The 20690-nt window shown below is 39.7% G+C and overlaps 1 protein-coding gene across 1 annotated transcript; it reads left to right on the top strand.

Moving 5' to 3' along the window:
* Nucleotides 1-741: 741 nt before the first annotated feature.
* Nucleotides 742-19222, top strand: LOC123982792 (nucleoprotein TPR-like). Its single transcript, XM_046068634.1, has 42 exons — nucleotides 742-931; nucleotides 1326-1430; nucleotides 1518-1591; nucleotides 2210-2306; nucleotides 2419-2522; nucleotides 2679-2843; nucleotides 3070-3162; nucleotides 3337-3417; nucleotides 3792-3879; nucleotides 4052-4192; nucleotides 4373-4473; nucleotides 4825-5022; nucleotides 5184-5291; nucleotides 5998-6224; nucleotides 6474-6637; nucleotides 6832-6974; nucleotides 7415-7563; nucleotides 7728-7890; nucleotides 8313-8447; nucleotides 8525-8665; nucleotides 8917-9082; nucleotides 9631-9797; nucleotides 10272-10424; nucleotides 10592-10708; nucleotides 11014-11217; nucleotides 11376-11563; nucleotides 11694-11841; nucleotides 12248-12385; nucleotides 12560-12691; nucleotides 12857-12987; nucleotides 13109-13319; nucleotides 13480-13626; nucleotides 14137-14335; nucleotides 14466-14659; nucleotides 15313-15386; nucleotides 15575-15771; nucleotides 15909-16199; nucleotides 16780-16934; nucleotides 17038-17115; nucleotides 17504-17692; nucleotides 17793-17936; nucleotides 18692-19222. Exons 1-42 carry the CDS (start codon nucleotides 781-783, stop codon nucleotides 18743-18745), a joined length of 6105 nt encoding a protein of 2034 aa, XP_045924590.1. The 5' UTR covers nucleotides 742-780; the 3' UTR covers nucleotides 18746-19222.
* Nucleotides 19223-20690: the final 1468 nt, after the last annotated feature.

Raw genomic sequence — 20690 nt, 5'->3', positions numbered from 1 at the left:
TGGTCTGCTCAGTCATCTCTGGACTTTCCAAGAGTGCACAATGTAAGTTTCTCCAAAAAAACACAATTTTTCTGAATTACATCCTCCCTCTAGTGACACACATACTGATCCTGTACATGCACAAATACACACACTCGCAGAGTTGTCTTTTAGTATGTATTGGCGCCATCTGCCGACCGAGGGAGTGGGTATTCAGACTAAATAAAAATGCATTCAGTCAACACTAACGGTCAAAACAAAGGACAAATACCATTAGTAAATGAATGGTTAACGTCCACAATTCTATTTACCTATTAATTCATAGGAAAATTGCCATGCAACAAGTTATTCCATCCTATAAAATACATTCAATTACATAGATTGAACGTAAAGGTTTATTCCTGACTTTGAAAACAGTGGATTCCAAAAACATTAGTAACAAAAAATCTTTACAAAAAATTACTTACTAGCTTTCTTTAAAAAAAAAAAAAAAAAAAAAAAAAGCTAATAGGGAGGTGAATCCAGTTCTATTCCTTGATAGAAAAAACATGAAGACATTTGTGTAACCTAAAAGTTTAAACTTTCTATCACTGATGTTTCTGTTTCGTCTCCAATTATTTTAATACTATATATAATATCTATAATAAATAAAATTTTACAAAACAACATAATCAGTACGCCAAGTCATATTAGCTACACGTGCTTGTTTAAATGTAAGAAATACAACTCCCATAATGCTCTAGTACCCTTGACAAACTCAAATCGCAAGCTGCGCCTGCTCGTAGCGTTGTTGTAGGAAAAATGGCGGCACTGCTGCTGCAGGAGTTGGAAGGTTCCGAGCTATCGAAGCTATCAAAAACATTTCAAAACAAACTCGAGAAGATCCTTTCGGATCAGCAGTATGAAATAGATTCTTTGAAAGCACAACAGGAGCAATTTCGCGTTGACAGTGGTGAGATATTGCTTGGTATTTTGTTAGCTAAGATAGCGGTGCTAAGTTGTTTTGCTTTGCTCACCGTGCACGCATGTCGGTTTACAGAACAAAGTTAAAGTTAGTAATTTTGCTTTAGGCATCCTAACATATTAACTTCACATCGGTAATTGTTGTATAAACGGCTTTGGGAATTTGGACCAACGCTAGGTAAAACTGCAGGTTGTCATTAACGATGATTTGATGCTAATGCTAGATTTAGCTAACCTACTGAGCTAACAGTTAATAAAGCGATAACGTAAGCAATATTACATTGGACAGTAGCGTTAGTTACGCTAAATAGCGGTTTAAGTTAGCTAAAGTAACGCTAGTCAATTAACTTTTAACGTTTCATGTTTTGCGGACTTTCTTACAGAGCAACATTTTTTTGAGAAAGTGAAACAACTTGCTCAGTGTCAGGAAGAATTTTTGTCCCAGACTCAAGAGCATCTCAAACTCAAAGACGAGTTTACCAAGCTTGGTAAGAATGAACTTTCACATATACTGTATCTTACGGATAGCTTGACTCTGCTTCTTGGTATTGACTTTCTTCAAATCGCCCATTTAGACGACGAACTTAAAAATGTGCGTGAGAAGAACAGGGAATATGAAGCCTCCCAAGGGAGGCTGTCGTCGGAGCAGGTAAGAAAAAATAAAACCAGCCATGTCAATAATCAATTGTTGACATAGTAGTATAACTTGTACATTATGTGTGATGCTACGTTTTACGGCATATGTAACAACAGTTAATAACATTTAGTAACTGCGGTAATGGCTGATGTCTACACTTCACTCAATCAACACATCTGTTCATTTTAGTGCAGCTTTTCTGTGTGTTCTGGATGTTAAGGCTTTCCTACATTTGGTGACTGTATTTTTCCTCTTTCAACACAATCCATCATCCACAAAACAATTTTAACAAGCTAAAGCACAAAGAAACCATCTATTTTTAGCTTTTTGGCAAAGTAAAGGCATGATAACAAGTCTGTGGTTCGCAAGAGGTACATTTAGGTTATTGTGTTATTCTTTGACTTGCCAATTGGCGTACATGTAAAGAAGAAGGCGTATTATGGAAATTGTTTGGAAACATGTTCATCTCTAATGAGTAGAAGAAAGAATCCAAGTTTTGAATTGACTAGTTGGTTGAAATTACTAATGGTTATATTGATGCCAGCAACATTTCAGATATTATCCATAAGTAGCACTTCATTTATAAGCTACACCAGCAATCACTAAAGCTAAAATAATGCATTTGTTTAGACTTTACTGTCAAAAGCCAAAGAGGAACTGGAGGCAGAAAAGCGAGAACTTGTGCGAACACTGGAGAAGAGATCCTTAGAAGTGGAGCATTTAAATGGTATGGAAAGATTAATTAGTCTGGAGACATTTGTTAAAATGTTTTATTTCTACTCGTACATACTAATCGTCACTTGGACATGGCACTTGTGTTATTTCTGTTGCTCCATCAGATGACTTGAGACAACTCAATGATAAATTGGTTGAAGTCAACAGCTCTAAGATGGCACTACAAATGAAGTTAGATGAACTGGAAGCAGCTGAAGTCAACATTAAAGTGAGCTATACTGTTCTTTTTACACTGACTGAATGATCTCTTTACATCAGATCTGTCTGTAGAGAAAGTGACTTTGTAAACAGCTACTACATTCTACTGTACATGTTCTCTAATAAACAAGTAACTGAATAAAGTTGTCATGGTTTTCTATTACAGTACAAGGAGAAGCGAATGGAACAAGAGAAGGAGCTGCTGCATAGCCAAACATCTTGGCTGAAAGAGGAATTGAAGGCTAAGAGTGAGGAACTGCTGTCCATGTCCCGACAGAAGGGAAACACGATCCTGGAACTGAAGTGCAACCTCGAGAACAAGGAAGATGAGGCATGTCTCTTTTTTTTTTTGTATTTGTGCGAAGATGATCATAAAGTTGAATGACATGGTGAAAAAAGCCATGATGTCAAGTAGCAACAAATACAATGATAACAGATTTTTCATTTTGTCAAATAAAGTTAGTAATTACTCTATCTGTGTATTTAGTAAATTTAAAAACTTTTCTCTGGCATCTACCATGGTCATTACTTAATAAGTTTTTGCTCGTGACTTTCAGTTGAACAGACTCCAAGAACAAGTGGCCAGTTTAAAGACTTCAAACGAACACCTTCAAAAACAGAGTGAGGACATGATCAGCAAACTAAAAGAAGTATGTGTGTGGTATTTTTTTACAGCTTACGCCCAGTTTTCATCCCGTCTTGTTTTACACAGAAACAAAAAACAAATATTTGACATATACTGTATATTCCACAAAAAAACTGACACATTATGTAGCTCAGTGTTTAATCCTTGAAGTGTATGATTGGATCTTTACTCATTTTAGGCCAAGGAACAACATGCCACCATGGAGGAAAAGTTCAGAAGTGAGCTGAATGCCAACATTAAGCTTTGCAATCTATACAAGGTATGTACATGATGTGCTTTGTACCACCTAAGCATTTACTCCCATGATTGATTCCATCTTAAGTCCTTGGGGTATCACTGTATGCTAGTGCACCTCATGTCTTTCCCCTTATGTGTTTAGATGAGACTTTTAATGGCACAATTGTTGTGATTTAATTATTTGTGATAATCTTTTTTAAAATCAGAGATGTGATTCAACTTTCACTGCTGAATATGTGAATGTCAAAGTGATAAAATAAATGCTACATATTCCTTTAATCTGTGGTTTTGGTTGCTTGCTTTATACTTACAGTGAGTGGAAAGATTTGCTGTGTGTTATAGTTAAGTTCCTCTGGCGTTGTTTTGCCAACACTAACCTTGTTGTTGCGGTGGCAGGGAGCAGCAGCAGATTCTGAGGCAAAAAGTGAAGAACTGAGTCAGGCAGTAGAGGAGCTGCATAAGCTGCTGAAGGATGCTGGAGAAGGTGAGAGGCTATCACAGAATGACCACAACTACCATTCCCATTATTTAGTACTTCACTTGTTCCTAGAAGGAGAAAGTCTAAATGTGTTTAATTTGTTTAGCTTAGTGGGTTAATTGCTAATCTAGTATTCAGTATTCCCTTACGTTTGCTCTGTTTACTCCTCCTGCCAAAGCCAACAAGGCCCTTGAGGAGAAGTTACAGGAGATGAATGGTGCCACAGACAAGAGTGTTGCTGAGCTGAAGGAGAGGATCCAAAGTCTTGAGAAAGAGCTGGACAATGCCAACGAGCTTCTGTCAAGTTCTAAACTTAGAGGTCTGTTGATTCTGGTACTGTTTTTGTCTTCATCGTACTGGTATACGTTGTGGACATTTTAAAGTAAATCCACACAAAAACTTTCTTAAATTTAAAATTAGCCGATATCAAGCCTTGCAGGGGTCTACAAAATGAACATTTTATGACCTGTGATGTGTCCCCTATTTTCTGAATTCCCAGGCCCTGTCGGTACATCATCTGTCACAGAGGACCAAATGATGACAATGTCTCCAACAGCAGCTGCTATATCAAAGATAAAGCCTGGCATGAAGCTGACAGAGGTATATGCAACTGAATTTCAACATCCAAATAAGTTTTTATTAAAACCCTTTGTAGAATTTATAAGTAGATTTAAAGGAATACCTTGTGAAAATTCAGTTTTCTATTGATGAGGTTCAATGTACTGCTGCAGTGGATTTCCAATATTACTTGATGTAATGCAGTCTAGACCATATTAAGTTTATGTTGGATTTTTAATTATGATGACTGCAGAGTCAAGTGACAGATTGCACCATTTTTTTATTGACTGACTGGTAATTGTTCAGTGAACAGTATTGAACAAACTGAGCACATTTGCTGTGACTGCTTGTTTCCCATTTTGTTTTCATAAAAGATGTTCTCTGTATTTTCAGTTGTATACAGCATATGTGGAGAGCCAGGAGCAGCTGCAGTTGGAGCGATTGGAGAACAAGCGGGCCAACAAATACTTGGATGACATTGTGCAGGAAGTTGAGGCAAAAGCCCCTATCCTCAAACGGCAAAGGGATGAACATGAGCGCATGCAGAAGTCGGTGGCCAGTCTTTCTGCCAAGCTGGAGCAGGCTGTTAAGGTGGGTAATGCAGATATGTGTTTTCAATGGAATGGGATTTCACATTAGATTACATTTCTGTTTTTCATCTATTGTTAAGTTGTTTATGTTTTGTTGGGCATTGCATGTTTAGAAGCCGATTTTATGGTTTATACAATAGCATGTTTGCGTGTTTACTTCAGGAGGTGCACCGTCTGCAGAAGGAGGCTGATGAGGCTAACAAGCGCTCCTCTGTTCTGGAAAGGGACAACCAGAGATGTGAACTGCAGCTGGGAGACATGGCTCAGCAGGTGGGTTCTCGCATATCAAATCAAGCGCTTCCTAAACTTAAGACTCAAATATACTCTGGAGCGGACACGCACATGGACAGCTTGTGATTTGGTTGTGCGCGCTCCCTCCTGCTGCTACAGTCCAGAGTAGACAGCAAAGTCCACGAGTCCACATGTGTCCACTGCCCCACGGCTGCCAGAGCTGAAGTGTGCCATAGAGAATCCGGTTACTTTTCAAAATAAAACGCCCTGTGCATACTCCTGATCATAAATCAACAACATAAAACAGGCAAAAAATAACCATTTATCTACATTACCTATTTAATCATAAAAGAAGCACAAAAATCAGGCACTGATTACCAAATCAACAATATCTTAACGTAAGCAAAACGCTCTGAACACTCCCAAAACTGGGTCACAGAACTGTTGCTGGTAGTTGCTATAGGTAGAAGCACAAAAAGGACAAAATGACAACAAGCCAACAATGTGCTCAGCTCCTGAAATGCATCTGAGACATTAGCAGAAATGCAGCACATCATCGAGGTGAAAACAGTTGCCTGTTTATTTATTTGAAAGTGCAATATAAATATGTTGTCCCTAAAATCAATAAATAAACGTGATCTCAATATAGATCAAAATAATCGTGATTATCATTTTGGCCATAATCATGCAGCCCTAATCCTGGTTATTTTCAGAATAATTCTTATTTTCTGGTCTTTCCTGTCAGGTGCGTGTGCTGCTGATTGAGCTGGAAGAGGCTCGTGGAAACCATGTGGTTCATGAAGAGGAGGTGAGCTCAGCAGACATCAGCAGCACATCAGAGGTGATCAGCCAGCACTTGGTGACCTTCCGCAGTGTAGAGGAGCTACAGCAGCAGAACCAGCGTCTTCTGGCGGCCCTCAGGGAGCTCAGTGATGCCCAGGAGAAGGAGGAATTTGAGGCGACTGGCAATAAGTACGTTAGAATGTGTGCAGATTTTGTTTCTTGCAATAAAAAGTGTAAGTCAGTTAACTTGCCTTTGTGTGTGATGTCACACTATCCAAATTTAGTAATTGGCAACAAAAGTGGGGGGAAACAGTGCAAGACAAGATTACCAAGCATAAAAACGCACAAAAATGGCATCTTAACCTACCTTTTATTATTAATACAACTGTTATTATAAGTAATTGTCAGTTAGGCTAACAAAAATATGGACTATTACAGGCATGGTGAACTGGAGCACAGTTTGGAGAAAGCACAGGCTGAGCTGAATTCCCTGAAGGAGCAACGCAGCCAACAGGTTAAGATGACGGAGTCCATTGTGAGGCAGAGAGACATGTACCGTGTGCTGCTGGCTCAGGCAACCGGAGTCAGCTTCCCTCAGCAAGGTAAAAGACGAGATAAACCAAGACAGGACATCTTGTACATGCACACTTAACTGCTTCGATTATGATACCAAGCAATTTTGTAGTTTAGTTTCACTCACATAGCAAAAATTGCTCATTTTGTAACAGCAAAAATCTTTTACAGTGTTGTGGTGATTTTTCCTATTTGGCTGAATTTCAAAGTGTTTTTCCTTAAGGTACTCCACCTGAGGAGTTCTCCCTGACCTCCACCCCACGACGCTCACCTGCAGCCATTCCCACCACAGGAACGCCCAGTGCACTTGTCTCCATGGCAACAGAGTCTGCTGAAGCTTTGGAGGCAAAGGCAGCTTTGCGTCAGGTGAGTGCCACATTTTCCAGACAACATTTAAACTTTCATATGCTCAGTAATGCAGTTGCAGAGCGATCTGTGGATCAGAAGTTATGGAGTGGTCACGCACTACACTGATAAGCTTGGTTCATTTGTTTCTGATGTCTGCCACTAGATGGCAATCCATCAATTTATTGAGAGACCTGCATTAACTTAAATTATATGCCCCAAAGATGAACTTTTTTTTGGCTAATAATGTGAGAGAGTTAATTGTGAAGAAACGGTGCCTTTTGTTTCAGTTGTAGACCCAGGTTTTAGTGAACATTGATCACTTTTTAACAATTGAATCATAAAAATGGGTTGAAGATCAGTGTAATTTGTGTGTTGTTCCCCATGAAAATGGTATTTCTCGGACAACAATATCCATAACTTGTGAAAAATTAATTAAACATGTCTGGTTGCCTCTGCAGTTGCAGGAGGTGTTCTCCACCTATAAGAAAGAGCGTGTTGAGAGCGACAAGGCACAGACTGAGCAGAATGAGCGGCTCCAAGAACAGCTGTCTGACCTCCACTCCCAGAATGCCAAAATATCCACCCAGCTGGAGTTTGCCTCCAAGAGGTAAGCACGAACAGCTTACTTTCAGAAAGTAAATACTATTCTTATGTAATCTTTAAGTAAAACAACACTTTTGCATTACTTCTTCTGGTTAACTTTACATGTACTGTAAATAATTCATAAGAGTACACAGACCACTAAAAGCTTGTCTGTTTCAACAATATTAGGTATGAGATGCTGCAGGACAATGTTGAGGCCTACAGGAAAGAGATTGCTTCCCTCAGAGAGAAAGGACAGAAAATGGCAGCTGCCACACAGAAGCATGAGCAGACTATCAACACCTTGAATGAGGATTTAAGAGCTGCCAGAGAGAAACTTGCCATGGCTGAGGTTCATCTTTCTACCTGAAATTTTGTTTTTTGTTTTCTTTGCATTTCATCAACAGTGAGAGGAATTGCAGTCGTGCTTGACTTTAATTTGTGACTGCTTCAGGAATTTTACTGTGCATTCAGACCGAATGCAAAGTGAGGGTTTGGGGTGGTACAGTTATTTTATTATTATACATAATGTATATAATTTCTGCATCAGTTTGATCCAGTTATTGCAATTAAATAACAGCAAAATGCTTATTTGGATTCATACAGCTGTAGTAATTGCGAGTTGTGTTTATTTGCAAGATCACGTTGTGTGTAAACACTCTGCAATAGTCCAGCGATAAAACTCCATCGAGAAAAGCACCACGAGGATTAAATTTGCATTTGGCCTGAATGCACAGTTAAAGGCATCTAGACATATCTCATCCTGTCTCTTAGGGCAATGCTGAGAGCTTGCGTAAAGAGAGAGACATGCTGAAGCTGGTGGAGTCCAGGTTGAATCAGGAGAAAGAGAATATTCTGAGCCAACAACAGACCCAGAACCTGCTGCTGACCAACCTCCAGACCATTCAGGTAATCTATGTGTATGCAATTTCTCACTTAGTATCTCACACACATTACACAGTTGAAAATGATAACTGTTCTTTTAGGCCACCCTTGAGCGTTCAGAGACTGATACACGTCAGCGTCTTAACAGCCAGTTGGAGAAGCAGGAACGAGAGATTTCCCAGCTGCAGAAGAGGCTGGAGAACGAGGTGGAACAGCGCCACCTGCTAAGCAGAAACCAGGAAGTAAGATCTGTTTTCTGTTGGTATATAAGATTTCTCCACTTAAATTATGTCCGCCATAGTCATGTTCAAAGGTGTTGTGGTGTACTAATAAATCAGTTCTGTTTACTGTGTTAAAAAGAACAATTTAAAGCACTATTTAATCTTTAAACCCAGACTCACACCTCGACTCAGGAAAATGTATGTCAGAAAGAACAGTGAATTCAATATCTTGCTCACCGAATTTTCAATGTCACGCCTTTTCTCATGCGCAGATCCAGTTGATGGATGCAAAGAGGCAGCTAGAGACACAGGTGGCTTTACACCAGAAGACCAAGGAGCTGCTGAATGCTGCTGAGTTGGAGCTCAACACCCTCAGGCTGCAGCAAGGCACCAGTGAAGCACGTCACATCCTGAGCTCCCCCTCCACACCCATCAGAGGTTAGCACAAACGCACACATACAGGCAGAAGCATGTAGCATAACAACACAATACACAAACCAAATGTATATTATTTTCACTGGTTGTCATTAAATCTAATGCCCTCAAAGTAAAGCAAAACAATTCCTATGTTAAAGTCATTGGAAGTCAAATAATTTATGGATTCTGGTAAAGTTGCTGTGTAATTATTGTGCACTATGCTGACCGTTTACATGCTAGTTTAAAAGTTAATAAGACACAAGTAAATTGCTCGACTTTTAAAGACTGTCCATTTTTGCCAAGTTTTTTACTTCTTTGCCTACTTTGAAAAAGAAAATATACCTGGATGGTAAGGTCTCAGTAGCTCATGTGGCTCTAACAGTTTATATGAGAAGGGATCCAGTAAAAGAGCCAATTAAATGTCAAAGCCACACTCTTTTAAGCAAAGACTCAATAAATTTATATTTTCATTTGTACACAATCTGTCCTCCACCCCTAAAAGCACACATTATTTGTACTGTTGTCAAATTTCATCACTCACTTCTGTCACTGGTTATTCTTTCTTTCAGGCCTTCAGGGTTCAGAACAAGACAGGGAGGACATACAAGGCCGCCTGAGACTGGCTGAAACCCGGGCAGAGGAGCTGGCAGAGAGCCTCAGATCAGCCACCTCTAGCATGGAGCAGTACAGAGCCATGGCTCAGAGCCTGGAGGTGTCCCTGGACAAAGAGAAGCAGGTGCAAAACAAACTCACACTGCCTGTCAGTGTTCCACCTGTCATAAAACTACCAAATGCACAAAAAGGCTGAAGTCTAAAATAATAAAAATGTGTTTGTGTGCAGTTATATTAGAAGCCTATAACTATTATGTTTATATGCCTACGGTATTAATCTGATAAAAATACAAGTGAGGAATTTATGCATTTTTGTCATATTTTTTTAAATGCAATTTTTCAAAATACTGCACTTTCATTAAACCTGAGTGCTGAGGTGCACCTGCATTATACCACGTTAAATTTGACAAGTTGCATGATGCATGCTTTTTGTCATTTAAGCAAATTACATAGCTATTTTACCAGATGTTTAACATCAAAAAGGACGTGATATTTTGTGTTTGCCAGAACATAAATGTTCTTAAGTATACACATACATAAAACAAAAGCAAATAATATAAAATAAAAAAAAATAATTTTTTTATTTGCAAATGACCAGGTAACAGAGCAGGCCCGCTCATCCATTGAAGTTCGTATGATGGAAGCTGAGAAGCAACACCAGAGACTGGAAGAGAAGCTACTGGAAGCAGAGAAAGGGAAACAAGACTTGGAGGAGCAGAAGAAGATAGCCATGACCTCTCTGGAGGAACAGGTATATTAAAATCCCATATGAAGTTTTACACATATGAACTAAAATGTTGTCGATTTTCTTAAAAGGTAGCCGTTCACTACAATTTTTCCCTCGCCACATTTGACTCTCTGAGGACTGTTTTCTCAATATTAAACAAGTAAGGTGTTGTTTTGTTGTGTGTCTGTTAGATCAATACTCTAAGGAGAAGCCTCAGCTGTGCCCAGGCAGATCACCAGGCGGCGCTCCAGCGTGTGGCAGTCGCTGAAGCCCAGCAGCAGCAAGCTCTACAAGACAGCCAGGAGCAGGTAAGCAGCTAGTATCAAATTAAATGAAGAGCAATATGGCTATGATCAGTTTTTATTTATTGGGAATGTTCCAGTTAAGGCTGGCAGTCACCTGTTAATGTAATTAAAATCAGCAGATCTGATCACCATTCTCTTCCTGTTCTCAAATATCTTTAGAGAAAGCTCCCACAGAAGTTGTTTTTTTTAAGGAGTATAATTATTCCTGTTCATTAGTGTATCTAGTACTGAATATTGCACAGCAAATGGACACTGCAATTACTTTTAACATGCAAAGAAAATATCAAATCATCCTTCCTATTTCCAAGGCTAAGCTGGCAGCTGAAGCACAAGATAAGTATGAGAGAGAGATGATGCTGCATGCAGCAGACGTGGAGGCCTTGCAGGCTGCTAAGGCTCAGGCCCTGCAGGCCGCGGGGCTCAAGCACCAACTGGAGGAGCGATCCCAGAGGGTCAGCGCTGAGCTACTGGAGGCCAGGGTCTCCTGGGAGGAGCAGGAAAAGATCCTCAAGGTTGGTTGTAGAGGGATTTGTTTAAAAAAAAGAAAAGACATTTTATTACACGGCCATTTGATCTGATGACATATTAAGGTGTTATTTTGGCCAAACCACTGTTGATCATTTCTTTTAAAAGAGCTTTAAATCTTAATTTCATATTCCTCATATTATAGGAGGAGATGTCCAAGATGGAGAGCCGCTACGAGGAGTTGCAGAGGCAGAACACTCTCCTACATGAGCAGATTCAGACAGTGAGCAGCAAGATGGCGGACAATTTGCAACGGGCTGTAAGTGAGAGTCCCATGAACATCTCCCTGACTGAAGAGGGCAAATCTCAAGAACAAGTCCTTGAAATTCTCAGGTAATGCATATTTATCTCAAATTACACAATCTTTTCTTGTTGTAGTTGAAGAGTCTTGCAAATTGAATCTGTTTCATTAATAGATAAAAATTCCTTCTTGACTATTTTTGATATTTGTTCTCCGTTACAGGTTTGTGCGTCGGGAGAAGGAAATTTCAGAGTCTCGTTTTGAAGTTGCCCAAGGGGAGAGTTTGCGTTACCGTCTGAGAGTGGAGCATCTGGAACGAGAGCTGAAGGAGATGCAGGACAGCTTGAGTGCGGCAAAGGAGAGGATGCAGGTGTGTTTTTCTAACTGCTGATCTTACAATTACCAATAATGTTGGTTACAACAACCACTTTTTCTTCAACTAGGTATGGTAGTAGTATGGCAGGTGTAGTGAACATACCAGCTGGCAGACTCAGAAATGTGTATGTTTTGACTTATGTCCACAAAAACCTGTGGGTTTTCTTTTACCAGTCAATTGAATTGATTAATAGGAAGGTTGAGAATTTATTTTCTTAATTTTAATTTTTTTTATTAATCTGTAGAGAAATTCTTTATACTTTCCTCTAGGAAGGTCAAGGTGAGGTCAAGAATTTTTTACTTAATGAAATAAACTAAGTAGTGAAACCAGCAAGTCTAACCTGGCCTCTGGCTCTCAAGAAACTATATGTGACTAAAACCCCAATGCTGATCTTATTCAGGTGACAGCAAAGACCCTGGCTCAGCATGACGAGCTGATGAAGAAGACAGAAACAATGAGCATTCTGATGGAGACCAACAAGATGCTGAGAGAGGAGAAGGACAAGATGGAGCAAGAACTGCAACAAACCCAAGCTAAGGTATTGGTTGCGTTTTTTTATAAAAATCTAAAAAAAATATGCTGTGCTCCAAGGATGGGATTTTTATTGTTTGTGACCACATCACTCCAAATTTTCATTCTACTATCCTGTTCTATTTTTGAGAGTTTAACCTCCAAGTCCAGAAAATTTCAGCCTGTCGTCTGTGTGTTTCAGGTACAAAAGCTGGAGTCAGACATCATGCCACTGCAGCAAGCCAACTCTGAGCTGAGCGAGAAGAGCGGCATGCTGCAGGCGGAGAAGAAGATATTGGAAGAAGAGATCAAGCGCTGGAAAGCTCGGACCCAGGTCAGTGAAGACACTGGGGTTGGTGGGTTGCTGCTTTAAGAAAGGGGATACATCTATCATTAGAAAAGTAGATTGTATTGTTTCATTTAAATTATTATAATAAGAAAAGTGATGACCATGTTATCACTAACACTAACAGTCAACTTTTTCTGATGTTTTTCTTAGCATTTGGTGAGCCAGCAAAAAGATTCAGATCCAGAGGAGTACAAGCGTCTGCACTCTGAGAAGGAGGCACATCTGAAACGCATTCAGCAGCTCACTGAGGAGAGCACCAGACTTAAAGTAGAGGTTTCCAGGTGAGGTACTATATAACTAAAGAAACAATTGTGTTTTTGTTGACCAGGATATTAAGTGTTTAGCTTTTCTCCCTTATTCAATCCTACTGGTACTTTTATTTCTCTTAATTTATCTCTATAGGACCAATAACCTAACAACAGCATTGCAAAGCCAGATACAGAACTTGCGTGACAGTATGAGTAAGATAACTGATGAGAGGAATAGGCTGAAAAAGGAAATGGAGAAGAAGAACCAGGAACTCCAGGAAAAGGCGCGAACTATCACTCAGGTCAAGAAGATTGGACGCCGCTACAAGACTCAGTATGATGAACTCAAGGTGGAACATGACAAGGTGAGAGCTCAGTAGCTGATAACCTCACTGTCTTTGTCTTTAATCTAAAGTTTGAAACAGAAAGTGTACAGTTGTATTGTACCTTTCAATCCATCCACAAAGCTGCCACCTCTGTCATGCTGGTTTGAGCATGATTAATCATTTTCTGCATTTTCTCCAGATTGTAGCCGAGGCTGCAGCAGGGCCATCCCAAGAAGAGGAGGCTCGTCAAGCTTCCGTTCAGGAGCTGCAGAGCCTCAGAGATTCTCTGAGCCAGGCCGAAGCCAAGACCAGAGAGTTGGAAGGACAACTTGAGAGCATCAACAAGGTGCAACATCACTAGTCACATTTTAAGTGGTGCAGAATTGTCACCTTTTGGTGAAATTTGCCAATTTGAACCCTGAGTGAGATGGGGCAACATAGTCTGACTGATTTTGTACCTCTGTGTCGAATCTACGCCATAGCCTATGCGTAGCCAGAAGAACTGTGTTTAGTTGGCTTGGTAGCATTGCATTTCCTCCTAGCCCCCAGGAAGTGCTCCGAGCTATGAAGCAAATGTTACTAGTGGCCAAAAGTATCGCCCTTTTCTCTTCCCCGGAGTTTGCACCCCTGCATTTTTAGCCAAAACCTTTTAACTGAACTGTCCACTTTGTAGTTAAAAATTGTGTACTTAGTTTATCAGAGAGTGAGGCTATTCTTGTCATACACTGTGATCAGTTTGCAAGATCACTGCAAAGATATTTTTGATTAAGACAGTGTATATAGACAGTGCTCCATCAAATAAACTTGTCTTTTCTACATGCATTCATTAGTATCATGTCTTCCTGGACTGTGACAGGTGGTTACAGAGCGTGAGACTGAAGTGCATAATGCCCAGGAGCAATCCTCCAGGCTGCAGGCAGAGCTGACCAGGTTGAGGCAGGAGCTGCAGGATAAAGCTTCTCAGGAGGACACGCTGAGACAGCAGATGACTGAGAAGGAGGATAAGACCAGGAAGGCCATCGTTTATGCCAAGCAGAAGATCAGCCAGCTCATGGGTGAGAGGGTGGCCCTCAATATTACCACCTACGATAAATTCCTTGTTTCATACGTCCCTCTCTTCTGTTTCCCCTATTGTTGTGTTGCTTGTTCATTTTATTTGAATCTCAGACCTAAAATTATGTCCAGGCACTAAAGACCAGCTGCAGAAGGAAAATGAGGAGCTAAAGCAACAGCGTGAGGAGCTGGAAGTGCGAGTGAGCGCACTCAAGTCTCAATATGAGGGTCGCCTAAATCGACAGGAGAGAGAACTGAGAGATCTGCGTGGTCAACAGGAGAGACAAGAGCAGAGAGACGAGCCACCTGAGGCAGGACCCAGCAAGGTCAGAAAGCCTGCTTTAAAGTTTTCTCAAGTGTAACACGCAATTGATAATTTGCAGTGGCGGAGAACTAACTACCTTATTTTGAGCTATACAAAATGCAGTGAGTTTAATTTACAGTTGCATAAATGTTTCTAGATTATTTCATTCGCATCCAATTGACCGAAGTTCCCATGATACATCCTGTCAGCTTTTAGTGCAGGTTACCAAAACGGATATAAAGCAAACTGATAACAAAAAACACCTACTGTAGCTATAACAGCTATTTACTCTGAACAAAGACTGGCGAATGCTGTAAACAGGAGGGAAAACAAACATGTCAAAACAAAGGTAGAACTTTTTTATTGGTTGTTGTTGTATTGGAAATCATCTGTAAATGCTAGTTTTGTTGGTAACATCCCTTTTTAACTCTAAAATTACACCAACCAACATTTCAGGATTTGTTCTTAAAAGCATGAGAAGAGTTTGTTACTTCTACCTCATCATATGTGACAACTGCTCCTCAATGGGCATGAATACATAATTGATCATAAGATCCGAGAATGGCAACTCTCTGTCTAGTGACATTGTTGCAAGTTTGGTGAAACTACAGCATCATGACTCTCAGCATCTTGTTGGTCTCCATCATGGCTTTGTCTGTCTGTCCTGAATTTCAGACCCAGGAACAGCAGAGGAGCACAGAACAGAGACAGATCAGTCTTAAGACAACCCCAGCTGCAGACAGGGGCAGGTATGATACGCAACACTAAAACTTCTTATGATTTATAAATGTGCAGCGCAACACCAGTACAACATTTCATAGTTTTTCCTACAGTTTTAGGATGCTCTTTAGTACACTTGCTTTGACTTCAAATCTTTCTTATGTTAAATGTACATCAATAGAGTTATTATTCACATCCTGGTCTTTGTCTCTGTAAGTGCCAGCACATCTGAGCCTCCAACTGCGAACATTAAGCCAACACCTGTAGTGGCTACAGCCAGCAAGCAGCCTGTCAATCCAGGGAACAAACCCACTCCAAGAGCAAGCATCAGGCCTATGATCACCCCAGCTACTGTACCCACCCCAACACCCACGGCTACTGTCATGCCCACCACACAGGTGGAGACCCAGGAAGGTAAGTCTAACTGCAAAGCTTCCGATAGAAGCTTCAAATGTAGGAATTCAGCCAAAGGAGTATTGCCCCTAAAAATATGTTATTCTAGTAAAGGTTTCTTTCGTTTGGCACTTAAATCCTTTGAAAATCCTCTGCAGCAATGCAGTCTAGTGAAGGCCCACCTGTGGAGCATGTGACTGTGTATGGCAGCGCCAGCGGCTCTGTGCGCTCCGCCAGCCCCAACGTGCAGACCACTTTAGCTAGCCCCATGCTGACTGTGCAGCAGACCCAGACTCAGGCCACAGCATTTGTCCAACCAACTCAGCAACAGAGCGTGACCCATGCAGAGCCTACAAATCAGGAGCCACCACCTGTGGTCATTGAGGCAACACCTAGCTCGCAGGTGGAATGGCCTTCAACATCTTCCACCTCCTCTGTGTTTGGAACTGGTGAGAGAACTTTTTAAAATTAAGAAAAATTATAGCTTTATATTGAATAGATAAGAAATTAGTATTGGAAGTATTAGTGTTGTATTTTGGAAGGGTATTGGGACAGGAGATGTGCATTTTAAAGAGATACAGTAGACGTTCGTGTATTTTAGTCTTTTCAATATTTTCTTGCTTTTATCTTGTATTGTTTTTGTAATATTGTCTTTTGGGTATTATTGTCTTTACACTTGTTAAAGCACTTTGTAACTTGTTTTTGAAAATTGCTCTACAAATAAAGATTATTATAATATTAGGTACATATGCATATTATAATCTCATAATACTAGATTTAACGACCTCATTTTGGAAAGGAAAAAATCTGTGGTTGTTGGTGTTTGTACAGATGCTCATTTTTGAGTTGTGTCATTCACGTTGGGAAAGAAATAGTCAAGTCCATTTTGTATACTTGCTGCTACAGATTAAGTACAGAGGAGTGCTAGTCCACCTCAATGGGACAGCTAGGTACATCGCGTTTCTGTTTTATTTATTATTTACTTATTTTACCTTCAGTATCAGTGAGATGCCCATGACTTGTGTCTAGTTTCAGCAACACCAGGAACCTCCTCCATGTCCAAGAGGCCTCGTGAGGAGGAGGAGAGCACCACCATGGTCACTGACACAGAGGCCACCCAGGAGGATACCTCCAGGGCTCCTATACCTAAGAAGTTGCGCATCATCCAGAGAGTGGGTCCAGAGGTGAGGAAGGGCGTTACATAGAAATCTTAATATGTTTTTAGTGATCTGAAAACTGGTACAGTTGTGTTGTGGGAGTCATGTTGGTGATGTGTGTTCTCCTCAGGAGGAGGTGCTGGTGGAGGACAGTTCTGAGGCTGAGGGGGTGGTACCAACAGACAGTCAAGATGGTGAAGCAAGCCAGGTTGGCCAGTCACCTAATATAAACAATGAATGGCACTCAATATTTCTCAATATTACCTTTTGCTTTTCCTGTTAACCACATTGTTTCCTGATGCAAAGGGGAGTTTTTTTATATGTGCTTCTCATTGGCCATTGCAAAAAAACTGAACATTCTTTTTGTGCTGGAAAAGTTATGGCCCACTGCATGTTTTGTACCATCAAGGAACTGTCTCTAAATACAGTGTAAAAGCCAGGGTCAGTTAAAGGAGAATTAATGTGATATTTACTTGTTAACTTATCGCACCTTTTTTATGGAAATCTTAGGGGTTTTGGGTTTTTTTTGGTTTTTTTTTAAAGTGTAAATTAGTTCATTGCATGTTGTTCATTCTATCCGTTGTTTCGGTATGCAGACAGAGGAGTTTCCAGCCCTGGAAGAAGGAGGTGAGGGTGCAGCCTCCCAGTCTGTCACGATGGACCAAGAGGTTACCCTGACCCAGAGTGACACCCCTGACCAGGTGGAGCAGGAAGTAATCATCATAGTAACAGACTCTGAGAGTGAGGATGACCAGGATGAGGAGGATGAAGAGGAAGATGAGCAGGTAGAGTTTCTGTTGAGCATTTTGAAAGGCAGTGTGTAAAGCGGAATTAGTCAGGTCGCAGAATTTGTCTTTTAAAAATGTCTTTGTTTCCTGCCACTAGGACTACGATGAGGAGGAGGAAGAGGAAGATGAGGAGGAGGATGAGGATGAGGAGGAAGACGATGGAGAGATGGGAGAGGAAGGAGAGGACAGTAATGAGGGGAGCGGAGACGGCAACGAGGCTTACGAAGGAGATGACACAGAGGTTCGATTACTTATGATGCATAATGTACTCCACAGTTACACTAAGTTTGACCTTTTTAATACATCCTCACCCACACAGTTTTCCCATCAAGTACGCCATGTTAACCCTTCCCACGCTTTCAGTCAGAGATTTAAGTAACCTTTCCAGCTCTCACACTCAGTTTTTCCACACTGTCTCATTTCACTGTCACTTGCACTTTACCCGTGTCGTAACTTTGTGTGTGTGTTGACTTCAGTTGTTTACCTTTTTACTCTAGTCTTGTTTGCACATGTTCAGAGGGATGAGTCAGTGTCTGAAAAGGGACAGTAAACTCTTTTTCACTTGTAATCTGCATGTGTGAAAGTTGTTTGAAGTGGGGAAATCATAAACCACTGTCTAGTGTTTTTAAATGGATTCATGTTGAAGGCAGTTGTTAGAGGAAAAAGGACTCTACCAGCTGCAACGATGACTGAAGTTTATTACCAAGCAATTGAATATAAACTGCAGGCATCATCTCTGCCTCTGTCGGCAGCAGATGACCAGTTTTGTAACAATTTGACTCTTCCTTGAATCTTCAAATCCTGGGTGGAAAGTTAAAAAAAATACAATACAAATCAGAGATTGTGATCACTGAAAAATGAAATACATATTTATTCAACTGTGAAGCAGTTAACACAGAAATTCTTCAGACATATTACTCAAAATACTGGATTAGTCAAATTTAAACTTTTAAATTTAAATCTAACAAATATGTGTTGTGTGTTTCCCAAAAACAGAAACAAGAAAAAAGACTGCACTTCAAAGGTCAAAACAGCAACAGAATCACCTAATGTGTCTATGTTTAATTGGGAAATTGTATTTATTGTCAGTGGGCTGACAAACCTGCTGATGCGTTGCATGTAGCCTTCATCAGACCATGTATGACAGCAGTGTGTCTTGTTAAAGGACATATCATGTAATGTTTCATCGTGGTAACATTATTTAGTGGCCTTATTTTGTACTTTTTGTACCCATGGGTGTTTCATTATTAAATAGTTTTTCTGTTTTCTTGTTTTTTTTCAGCAGTCAGGTTAGAAAATGTATTTCCAATATTGAAAGAAAGTAGAAGAGTATTTTAAATACAAATGAAATAACTGTCTTTGTGAGTTACAGGTAATAATTCCCAATGCCAGATTTGTTTGCTGGCTTTTATTTTGGCAGAATTACAGACCCTAATGACCCTAAAATTAGTAAAATATAAAAGAGGGATAATATATAATAAACGGCTTTAATATTGCATGTGACATGTAATTAAACAATCAAACAAACCATTATGATGATTTTGTGTGATTTGAAATTGTGTGTATACTTTATAAAGTTTGCCTACTGTCTGTGTGGGTTCTTTTGATGGTCCAACATTTAAGCTCGCTCTCGCTCTATCTCTCTCTCTCGCTCTATATATATATATATATATATATATATATATATATATATATATATATATATAAAAAGAGTTCGACAAAATAGGCATCTGCTTTTCTGTTTCTATACTGGTGAACACAATCTGAATGAACCTGTAATCCTGAGCCGTTGCTTTATACTTTGAGCTTTGGAAAAAACATCTAATCAAGGGCGTAAGTTTTGTTTCAACATTGGAAGAGACGCATATTAAGCAGGGGCTTCTCCCCCCCAAAAATTGAGCGTTAAACACTTCATTGCCTGCATTCTGGTGAATTGCTGCCTTTTTCTGCATGAGTTTAAGTGGAAATGTCTTTATTGATGTAAAAGGAATAAGATCAAATTCAGGTGGCAGGTGACAGTTCAAAATATAAAAATGTAATGCAATAAGGCTTCCAGGAATTCTTTATTGTTTTCAGATATGAAGATTTCAGTGGTAATTCCATGATAACTTGCTTCATGTTAATTCATTTAGAAATTCCTGGACTTTAATAGCTCCTGTGTTTCAGGAAGTTTTCTGCTCATGTTCAAAACATTCTGCACGTTCAAAATCTATCCGGCGTATTTGTGTGCTATATCGAGAATTAAATCATAATTTAAAGAGAATCAAGTCATAGTATTTTTAGGAAAATCTCCCTGCTCTATACTCTGTGCATTAATCTACCTAATGGTTTTAGATTAGACACATTTAGGATGGGAAAAATATGTTTTAAAAAGATGATGGTGACTGAGGAAATTTTACTTTTTCTCCACCGAGACCAGAGGTCGATAAAGAGCCACTTTCAAAAAAAACATGTTTGGAGCCGCAAAAATATTTTAGCCCTTTACAAGCAGTTACCAAAGCCTATTAGTTTAAATTAGCTTAAATACATTACTAATAGATCTAAATGACCATTCCTTCCTATGTTTTACCACAAAGTTGCTGCAGTAGGCCTCTTGGTTATTTATGATTGTTTGGCTATTTAATGTAACTTTGCACTGCAATGTTTTGGTGCATTTATGAAGTATCGCAGATCAAACATTCTGGTAAGCCAGCAGTTGTGAAAGCATACAGATCTATCCACACACTATTAAATTCTTTGTTTTCCTCTGAGATATTTTTTTTTTTTAGATTTGAATCCATAGCTATCTCAGGAGAACATGCTACCCACTCAAGACACCGCTATTGAGTTTAGCGCCAGGATATAGTATGATGATGCACATTTTAGCTGATGAAGTGTATATACATTTTTTTATTTGATGTATATGCTACATGTTTTTATAGTTGAATACTTCTAGGATGACTTTGGACCTACAACAATGATAGACCAATGTAAATATAAAAAAAGGTATTCACTT

Source organism: Micropterus dolomieu, linkage group LG01 (genome assembly GCF_021292245.1).
Source record: "Micropterus dolomieu isolate WLL.071019.BEF.003 ecotype Adirondacks linkage group LG01, ASM2129224v1, whole genome shotgun sequence".
NCBI classification, from domain to species: domain Eukaryota; kingdom Metazoa; phylum Chordata; class Actinopteri; order Centrarchiformes; family Centrarchidae; genus Micropterus; species Micropterus dolomieu.
Note: the sequence above shows the minus strand (reverse complement) of the source record. Positions and strands in the feature narration are given on the sequence as shown.

Bases quoted from the DNA above. Each gene is read 5' to 3' on its own strand.
- LOC123982792 (XM_046068634.1), top strand. From the start codon at position 781: ATGGCGGCACTGCTGCTGCAGGAGTTGGAAGGTTCCGAGCTATCGAAG. The intron at 11,842-12,247 runs GTGTGTTTTTCT...GATCTTATTCAG, and splicing joins CGGCAAAGGAGAGGATGCAG to GTGACAGCAAAGACCCTGGC. The intron at 17,937-18,691 runs GTTCGATTACTT...TCCCAAAAACAG, and splicing joins ACGAAGGAGATGACACAGAG to AAACAAGAAAAAAGACTGCA.